This window comes from Lonchura striata, chromosome 7, assembly GCF_050655825.1.
Source record: "Lonchura striata isolate lonStrDom1 chromosome 7, ASM5065582v1, whole genome shotgun sequence".
In the NCBI taxonomy this organism is placed as follows: domain Eukaryota; kingdom Metazoa; phylum Chordata; class Aves; order Passeriformes; family Estrildidae; genus Lonchura; species Lonchura striata.
Genome location: NC_140709.1, coordinates 8,249,857 through 8,260,396, shown reverse-complemented (window position 1 = coordinate 8,260,396; position 10,540 = coordinate 8,249,857). Strand labels below are relative to the sequence as shown.

At 38.6% G+C, this 10,540-nt stretch overlaps 1 protein-coding gene across 3 annotated transcripts in view; it reads right to left on the bottom strand.

Moving 5' to 3' along the window:
* Positions 1-980: 980 nt before the first annotated feature.
* Positions 981-10,540, bottom strand: part of DPP10 (dipeptidyl peptidase like 10) — a 438,809-nt gene continuing 429,249 nt past the window's right edge. For all 3 annotated transcript variants that reach the window (XM_021548741.4, XM_085584875.1, XM_021548740.4), the window contains 5 exons: positions 7,184-7,283; positions 6,417-6,475; positions 6,258-6,330; positions 4,623-4,696; positions 981-3,242 (listed from right to left, as the gene is read on the bottom strand). In XM_021548741.4, the coding sequence (XP_021404416.1) occupies positions 3,105-3,242; positions 4,623-4,696; positions 6,258-6,330; positions 6,417-6,475; positions 7,184-7,283 (444 nt within the window). In that variant the 3' untranslated portion in view covers positions 981-3,104. The remainder of the gene's footprint in view (positions 3,243-4,622; positions 4,697-6,257; positions 6,331-6,416; positions 6,476-7,183; positions 7,284-10,540) is intronic.

Genomic DNA, 10,540 nt, shown 5'->3' with positions numbered 1-10,540 from the left:
TTCCCTAGCTTTCCATAAATAAGTCTCTTCTAAGTAAGTGTCATATTTTAAGCATGGCTGAATCAATTTTTCAGACCTAAAATGACATCATGGTGCTTAACAGCAGATAAGCTACAAGAAGTCTACACTTGTGCTACTTCAGTGCAATGCGTACTAACTCTTGCTCTACTGTAGATCACCTAGAGTAATTAATGATTGCCATTAGTTATGATGTAGAATCTGATAGGTACCTAACACTGTTCAGGTGTGCTGTAATGGAAGGATTATTTCAACAGGTCAGCAAAAGTAAAGGGACATCCTATATTAAATTCTTCAGTCTAACTAGCAGAGCCTGTGCCTGGCACTTCTGCAATATCTGAATTCAACTCATGCATAAAAATATCAGTAAAAGAAATTAATTTGTGTCTGATGCTCACCCTTGTGTACAGAATTACCTGTATTTGTAGGACAGTGTGAGAAATCATGAAAACATTAAAAGTATACATAATTTCCACACGGATTTCAAATAACATGTTTTTTAAATGTACCAAAGTCTTGCTAAAGGCATTCCTACAGAAGGCCATGTCCTGTGACACATTCAAAGTCTGGAAAGCTGGAGGTGGGATGTTGGGGCAGAACGAGTAGGGAATGGGGGCTGAAACAGAACTATAGGGAAAGGAGGAAATGGGATGCAAAGATCTGGGATAACATTTCCTGGGCACTGCTGAGAGACAAGGCTTGCTTGCTTCCTTTTGCAGGTAGCTAAAACAACTACGCGTGACACACAGCAAACATGAGCACGGAGCGGCTGCTTTGCAGAGGAGCATCAGCACATTTGGGGGAATTGGCCTTTTCCCAAATCCTTCCCACGCCGAGTCCGTGCTCAGCACACACCCACAGCCTCTGTTTCCTTCATGTGCATTTGGCTCAAATTGGGAAAAAGCTCAGTGGACTCATGAATGAGGAGCTCACTGAGCATGTCTGGTCAGGAGAAGCAGCAGTGTTGTCAGGTGAGCGTTTATTAAGTGATGGGTGTCGTTTATAAAATCACAAAGCAGCAGTCCCAGCCAACAGAAGACTTGGAAACGACGCTCCTCCATAGAAAACAGGATTTGCAAAACCTTCTTTGAATTCTGCTCCTTTTTGTTGTTTTGTGTGATCTTACTGTAGTGCACATGGTAGCCCCCATAAATTATACCCTACTTAAACTATACATATGTACTCCATATGTCCTATAAATACCACAAGGCAAAGCCATACTTTGTGGTGACACTGGGACCCAAACAAGATATCATTGCACATTAAAATTGTATTAAACTAATTGAAAAATAGTTGAACATTGCTAACAAAATGAGAGACTTACTAAACATTAAAAGACAAGAGACTTTTCAGTGTTCCATAAAACCACACCTTTCAGACAAATTAATTATTTGCATCATAAAAAAAAGTCCTAACAGTGAAAGAAAGTACTCCAGAAGGAAGTGATGAGTAAAAAAGCTTCAGGTGATTTTTCACTACATTAAAAACAATTCCTATTCTCATAAAATATGCAGAACTTTACATCTTAAATAGCATATTTACCTTCAAAAATTACTTTCTTTTTAGTCTTGCAAGAAATTAAACCTTAATTAGATAGGAAAGTATTTGGAATATATCCAGAAATAAGAAAACTACAGCTATTCCCCTATAAGTGGCACAGCATCTGTCAGGAGTTTTCACATACCTTCAGGAAGATATCTTAAATTAAACCAACGCTGTACTTGCTTTCCATGATCAGAGTCAATATTCTGCAGACCCAAGCTGGCTGCCTTGTTCATTCATAGTTTCAATTTCTATTGCTGTGCTTCACCCTGGCAAATAAATGGATGCACGAGGGGCTCGCCCTCTGAATAAATAATAAAATCTAATCTGTCAGATCTTCCTTTGCCCTGAATGAAAAACATTTCATTCCTCTGTGATGCTGTTGAGGCTAAATCTTGTTGCAAGAGACTGAATGAGCAGCCTTGGAGTAAGAACTAAAGGTGTGTTTGAGCTACGTCACCACCTTGATGAACATCAGAATTCCATCTGAGAGCAGACGGGAGGAAAGGAAGATGCACTATACAAAATATGTCTTCATTTGAGGAGTAAAGTATTACTCGATGGCATTATACATTGTTAATAAACTTTCTTTATCTGAAACTATAATTTAATATTTATGTATCTAATTTACATGTGACAAAGTAGCATATTCTAAAATTAGAGTGTAACCAGCAAACTATTAACTACTATAAACAATACCAAAACACAACTCAAACGTATTTTAAGGAAACAATAGATACATTTTGGACTGGGGAATGATTTAAATTGCAGATATTTTTTTAAATACAGCTGTCAATTACATCTTGAAAAAAAATTCTTCAAGCTCAGAAAGATTTTCTGCTTAGGGATTCCTGGGTATATACATAAAGACCAAGAGCACACCACCAAAAAGACCCCTATTGGTTACTAGAAGATACAGTAATAATTGTAAATGCTGAAATTGTGTGGGGGAAATAATTTTCAATACCCATGTTATATGATGCACTAGACAATATCCCCTTTGAGCAGAAACTAGAGAAAATACTGTGCCCTTTATTATCTCTGTGGTCTCTTATGTGTAATAGACAGCAGAAGAATTGCACTTATTGTAATATTACAGTGTTAGATTGCAGTTCACCTTTTAGAATATTAGTGGCCATAATACTTATGATAGGTTGTGCCTTATGCAAAGATGAATAAAGATGTGCATTTAAATTAAAAAACAAAAACAAAAAAACAAGCAACCACTTACAGAACCAACAGTGAGGCTTAACATAACAAACATGCACTAACCCTACACTTATGCAAAACTAAGTTCTTCCAGGAAACTGTAACCAACAGTTGACCTTCCACAAAGGTAAAGGTTTTGTCCCTTGGTAATATGTTTGGACTTTGTAGTTGAATTCCAGTTTATTAGCTCATTGTCTGTAAATGTGCTGTTCCACTGTGGTATCCTTTAGCTGCCCTTGAGCTTCTGCAGAATCTGCAATCTTACAGTCACTTTTATTTAAGGTTTTATTGAGCCGCAGAGTAAGTCCCCTTCAGTACTACACAAATAGGCTTCCTTATTCATCCTCTTCAGGTTCCTGTGGTAAAATTGGTGTCTCCTCCTTTAAACAAGCACTAAAAAAGCCAAGGATTGTGCTGTAAAGGTGATATTTGCTTTTCTCGGAAGCAATGTTATGACCTTCATCTGGATAGATCTGGCAAAGGAGAAAGGAAAAAAAGTAAATAGTTTTTAAAGGCTTTTCAAATATTTAGGGCTCTAATTTTCTTTCTCTGATCTTCAACGTGTTTTAGATGACAACAGGATGATAGCATTAGTTTTATGGCATCAAGGAAAGCTAATAAAACCCAAAGACTCATTCTCTTGGAATTTGAACTTATATAAAACAACCACTGCAGTGGGATCTGCAGAATTGAAAAAATTTATATTCTCAGCCATTGTGCTTACAACAGTTTACTTTAGCTGGCATTTCCAATAGTGCCTAGGCATCCGAATCCCATTAACATCCATGAGGATTAATTACCTCATGCTTTTAAGGACCTCTCAATATTTCAACTTCTAAGTGTTTGGCAAAAACCCTTTTTATTTATATCTTAGCTATCTTCCTATCTGGCCCAAAGCTCATCTTCTCTCTCTCCTAGGGTGGATGTGGGCAATTTTATCTCTTAAAACAAATACCACTAGGAATTTCTCCCAAGTGAGGCTAAGCAAAGATTTGCAGGCTAAATGAAGAAATCCAGACCACAAGACACGAGGCCTGAGGAGGTCTGAGGAAAAAGCTTCACCTGCCTCCTCAAACCCAGGTTACAACAAGGTTGCATGAGAACAGCTCAACAGGGCTCTTCTGGGAGAACTCTGACATTCCTGCTTCTTCCTCCCTCCACAGGCCTTCACATCACCTCAGCTGAAACCACATGGGCAGCAGGAACAGATTCTTTAATTAAAGTCCTTTTTTCTTTCCCAAGTGGCACCAATCCCCTTTTTGCCACCTCCTCCCTGACATGAGCTCACACTCCAGTGCAAGCTGCAGGATCACCCTAAACCCAGCGAGGTCGAGGTTTGCAATGGCCAACAAGCATCAGGAATATTTGGAGAGACTGATTCAATCAAAACCCTCTGCCAGCAGCATCCATGTGCTCCAGGTGGGCCCCATGCAAGCTCACACCTTGACAGAGCCTCTGTCATGCTCTTCCAGTAAATGTAAATGTTGAAAACATGGGGAAATTACTCTCATGTGACCCAATACCTTTTCAGGTAAAAAGGAACCCAGATTAGTGACATCTTCATGTTACAAAGAGTACCCATGGATTCCAGAGAACTTTATATGGCATTTTAGGATAAACAGGGGGAAAAGAGAAAGATGAGAGAGAGGAGAAAGAGCCCAGGAGAACAACAAGATGATACAGCTCCTGATATTCATAAAAACAGCAACAAAAATGGGATTAAACAGAGCTCCAACTACAAATTGAGGTCATACCACTGTGTTGTGGTAGAGAGGGTCCTTTGCAGCAAAGAAATAGCAACAGGGGGTTAAATGTTCAACTATGTTTATAGGAAAAGTCACAGGTGCACATACCTGCATAGTGTAATTAGCCCCAGCTTTTATTAGCCGCTTAATTAGTTCTGCTGAATGCTGGAAGTGAACTTTAGCTGCAAGAAAACATTTGATATTATTAGAAACAGCTATAGTAATATGAAATACTTCTCTGTTTCACAGCTTTGGCTGAAAACATTTCCAGGCTCTGTAATTACTGGATCTGAAGGCAACAATTTCTAAGGCCAGCCCCACCAGGAACAGGGTGTTACAGCAGAGGTTTTGGAGAAGGAGCTGGAAGCCCAGGGGAATCCACACTTTTCAGACATTTAGTGAGGACTCCTCTGTTTAGCTTTGATTTTCACATACTGTGATAGCTCAGGGATGTATAAAACCATTCACTTTGAACATCATGGCATCTTCTAATTTGCTTGAAAGAAAGCCCGCTGCGTTTTCTATGGCTTGCACGGGGTCATTACACCCCACTCTCTGTAGGTAATGGACTTCCTGGAACCTATCAGTACCCTGATTTTGTGTGGCAAAGCCACGATTACCATGTCCTACCCTTTCAGACTTTAGGTTGCAAGTGGTCTGGGCAGTGTCACTGGATGTGACTTTGAGCAGGGGCTGCAGACAATCAGACTGCCAGGCCAGAGCACCCTGCATTGCTCAGACATCTATCAAAGCCCCAGTTCCCTCCAGCTCAGTTCAGAGGGGCAGAAATTGCTGCTGCCTGTTGCAACCTGTAAAGCCTGAGCCCTCATGCCTGCTCAGTCACCCAGTTTATTTTCAACCCTCCCTACTGTGCTCTGGGCAGGGTTTGCATCCCTCTGGTTGCACTTTGGATCATGACACAGGTTTGGCAAGTCAGGGGTGACAGGCTGGCACTGTGGCAGCTGTGCATGGGCACTGTCACCTCCGCCCTCACCACTGAGAGGCACTGATCCCCTCAGACTGAGTAAGAAACCTTGTATTATCCCACATCCACCAGAAAATGCTGGGAAAGAAGCAGGCATGCCAGTCAGTAGAGAGCAGCTGTTTGCATCTCTGTAATTTGTGCCTGCATCAAAGCTCATTCTTTAGACATCAGTTAAGAAAGTTCCGAAGAATACACTGCAGTGAAATCTGCAATTACAAATTATCTCAATTCATACATCTTATGATTCCATCTCAAGTGCTAGAACTTACCCAGTGTTACTTATTCTCTGTCTTATCTACTTCTAAAAGTTTTGGTGCTATTAAAAGGTTCTGTGTAGCTTCAGCTTCAGAAGGTTTGCAAGTACCTTGTAATTAATTAGATGAAAAGATTAACTTCCCATTTGGTCATGTACTTCACCAGCTGTACTGATATTTCTGCAGAATTTGTATGAATTTAATACAACATTAAATATGTATGTTGTTCCATTAATAATTCATGCAATACCTTTCACTAGCAACACAGTGGTCCACAGGATTTAAACAAATTAAAACATACAGCAGCTAAAAGGTGCAAATCCTCAGCAAAGAAAAGCATCACCAGTTCAGAGTTAGAATTGACAGTTGAAACAGAAGAAAAAAATCCTATCAGAGGGAAAAAGAAACTGCAAATGTATTTGCTAGGTGTGTGCCTGATCAACCCATGAACACCTGCCTGTTAGAAGCTCTGACTCCAAATTAGCTGCATCTGTAAATACTTACCATCAGCTGTCCCATGAACTATTAGCAAATCCACTTCTTTTAAACCATGAAGATTGTGTAATACACTGGATGCCTAGTGAACAAACACACAAAACTGTAATTTAATTGTATTTTAAGAGTAAAATCGTCATTTTAAGTTACTTGTTTATGCTAACTTACCTGATAGGTAATTTCATCTTTTGATGGAATCCCAAGGTATCTTTCTGAAAAAGCTGATGCTGTAAAAATAATAATAAAAAATAATTCAAAACAACAAACCCTGTGAATTCCTAGTTATTTCTATTTTAAAACTCATTATTTCTGACCTCGAGTCAGAAGCTACTTAAGCAGCCATGAAGTCAAGATGTTCCTTTATAGACACAGAATGTACCATTTTGATGCACCACTTAAATCCACTTTTAAGTAGTTAAAAAAAAAAGAAACCATCCAAAAATCAGCCAACTCCTCTCACAAAAAATAAAAAAAGAAACAGAAAAAAACACCCAACCCTAACCAACAATAAAAAAACCCAAACCCAAAAGAAAACACAAGCTAAAACACAAAGAAAGTCTAACAGGCCATTAAAGTAATCTGGTCTTGTTTGAAGGATTCATACCTAATAAAAGATTTGATTCATGCTGATATACATAAAGGATTCTTAAGAAATGAGGTAACAGCCAAATCAGTGCTGTCAATAATACCATGTCTGCTGTGAGTTTTGGTGGACTGTCTCAGTGTCAGCTTTACTTGCACTTAAAGAATAAAGAAAAGACCAAGACAGTGAGTTGAAATCTCACTAGCATTGTTATGTTAAAATAAAATAGTTAAAATAAAACGTCGTTAAAATAAATAGTTAAAATAAAACTTAGTTAAAATAAATAGCAGCTCCATGAATAAAAGTTGTTTGGAATAAACTATTACACAGGTTTAGGGCAGGGAATACTCACCATATAATTTCATATCTGTGATTGGTGCTACCACAGCTCCACACTTGAAGAGCCGCTCGCTGGATTTCAGGATCATCGATGTTATGTAGCCACCGTATCCCTAACAATGAAATTTTGGTTGATTTATTTCATTCTAGCAAGAATAAATCTAAAGGCCACTGTGCTAATTCAGTGGTATCATTTTTATAGTTTAAGGGTGCATAAAGATCACATTGACCTGGCCATGACTTTTAATCTATGAAGTTAATGAGTATTGAACATTTCTTCACCATCTCTGGAAGTCTTAACACATCTCCCAGGGAAGAGCTGATACCAGAAGATCATGAAACCTTTGTGAAAGCTTTAACTTGAATCCACAGAATTCCTTGAAATGACACTGGCAATCCATTTCTGTATACTTGTAATCATTCTAGACTCACAGAAAATGAAATTCTGAATGTGGCACCTGGAATCAATGATTTACTTGGCTATTATAGGCTCCTCAAATTTTTCTACTTGCCATCTGTTTTCCCTTCATTGGTACTGAAAAATTGGTATTTCTTCAGCTGTCTATTGTTGTTTTTTTGTGCTTGGCACAACACACTTCGGGAAGATGAAATTACCCCATGACAGGGAAAATGTAATGCAAAACACCAGATGATCCAAAAAACATTATGCACCAAGTGCTTACAGTTTTCTCATGGACTTTTACAAATGCTGCCTGCTCCTGTTCTTCATGTCTAAATATTTATTGAACAGATGATTTCTGTGGAAGAATGGTAATGTTTGAAAACCCTTTAATCTTATCTAAGAAATATAGGGAAAGAGGTTTCTTGTTCTGTGCAACCAATCTATATTAAGGGATGGACATAATGAAGAAAATAAAAAATAGGAGCTGGATTTTCAAAAGAAATGTGTGGGGAACTGAGCTATTCCTTTCTCACACAAATTTCAGCCCAGGAGGCTAAGAGCCATCCAGATTTGTCCATGAGCAGGAGTAGATTTCACCTATGACAGAATTCCTGAGTGGGCATCCGTAATTTGTATAACTTGAAGAGCTTAAGAGAATAGCAACTTTCCTCTGCCTCTGGATTTTCTCTGCTTTTACTTTTGTTTAATATTCTATTTGTGTCCTGCCCAGTAGCTCCACAGCACAATTTTAAGGCTGCAAGGATAGGTATTGCCAGGTTATTTATTATTTATTCCATGTTTTCATTAAGAGCTTGTTTAATTCTCCTGAGAGTTTCTTCCCTTTGTACCTGTGTCCTTCCTTCCAGCCAGGCTTTCCAGGACAAAAACATTACAGAGTGAGTTATTTATAAATTCTTAGAAGCATTTCACAGTGACATTGCTATTCCATATGCCCTGATGTAAGAACATGTGCTGCCTCACTCATCTGCTGGGTTTCTGGGGTTGCAGACTAATTGTCACATTTTCTGGAAAGACATTGGCTGTAGAATTGCAACTCATTTTTAAAGGCTTTTTTCACTTCCATGAATAAAACCATAAACTCCATGGAAGCACACTTGGCTGTCTAACAGCTCAGAAATCCCTTGGATCAGGCATCGCTGAGGCTTTTACTCCTCACAGAGATAAGCAAGGGGGCACTGGCAGATTCCTGGCAATTTTCCCCACTTCTGGACAGTCCTGTTACTCTTGTGCCTCATTGACATCATTAATTGTGACAAGACTTTTACTTCTGTGTAGCTCTGAAACCTCTTAGAGAGCTTCCTGAAAGTGTACATGTCCAGTATTAAGAGATAAGCACTATGCTGTTCCAAAGTCAACTTATTTTCAAGCAAAGTGCATATTCTGTTTCCATCAGTACAGCAAATTTAATGCATAGAAAAAAAAAAATCCTTCTTTCCTGGTCACATTCTCGTATGCGATATAAAAGAAATGAGTTTTAAAGAAGATTTTTAATCGACTCTAAAACAAGCAGAGTAGAGGAAAAATACAATTAACCCTAAGAAGCTGTTAAATATATTTTTTATTGTTAATTATAAAACTGACTTTTAAATTTTATGGTTTTTTTTCTTTTGATAGTAAAAAAACAACTCTAAAAGGTTAACTTGGAAAGTGGAAATTTCCCTGAATTCAAAGCAGTGTTGAAAGCTTATCGAATTTCCCACTCTTCATTCCTCAACACTGCTTTCAGAAAATAAATGCAGGAACATGGCAATCAATAACATTTTGTGAAAGAAAAGAAAATTGGGGGTAGGTCTTGGCAGGTATGTAAAGCCATGGTTACAGGCATGCTCTTCAGTAACTGTCTCATCACATCACTCTTAGGAAAAAAGATACTGATGAATCTCTGGCAGAAAACAAGTGGGAATTTTCAAGTAGCAATGAAAAGGATTTCTGCAGGCAAAATCAAGCAATTCTGGATGCTCAGGGATTTCATTCCAGAAACAGTATTTTCAATCAAATGATTGAAAGAGGAAGAGGATATGGAGAAATGCTGATGCTTCTATGCCTGTGTATTTTCAAATATATTGGTAACAAGCATTAAAACCTGAATAGAAGTGTGTGCCACGATCACCTGGTAGATGAAATTGGCCCTGCTTGTACATCCTCAGGTGGAAAATCTCTGGTTGCTCCCTTACAACCCAAATTCTGGTCTTGACCCAAGTGAAATTCTTGCAGTGAGTTTCTTTCTTAGCTCAAGGAGTGCAGCAGGAGCTCAGATCTTTGAGGAAGGTCATGCTCATGTGAAATGTTAATAAGTCATAAACATCAGCCAGTCCTCAAAATGCTACCATGCAGGAGGTAAATGTCAATCTCCTCATCCTGCATCCAGACAGGCTGAGACAGGCAGGTTAAATGACTTGCCTGAGGCTGTGCAGCAACTGAGCAGCAGAGTGAGAACCAAGGCACTTCATGGAGAAGCACATGCTGCCCTTAAAAGTGATGACTGGGGAGTACTTGATCAGGGTTTGTCACTGCTTTGAGCTCAAAGGCAGAAAACAGATTCATTTTTAATAATAAAAACAAAAAAACCCCAAAAAATCCCCTAATTTAACAAATTAAAAAGGTTGCACATGCCGGTTCAGAGATGAAGCAGCAGTTGTGTGATGTTTCTAATTGCTGCTTTTTAATAGACATCAGCAAAATGCTGTTTAATTTGCTACTAAAAGTTGAGCCTTTGCCTCATTGTATCTCATGCTAGGGGCAATGACATGCAGCTTATGCAATAGCAAAGGCAAGATTTCTCACTGGTGCAACAAGGAACTTGCTGACAGTACCACAGGGTAGGTGCTCAGCTAAGCTCAAGGGTCAGTAAAACATTCAGATATAAAACCTGTATTTTATAGGACAACATTGTCAATTTAACTGCAGCCCAAATATAAAACTGTAACAAACAAGCTTTCACAAAAC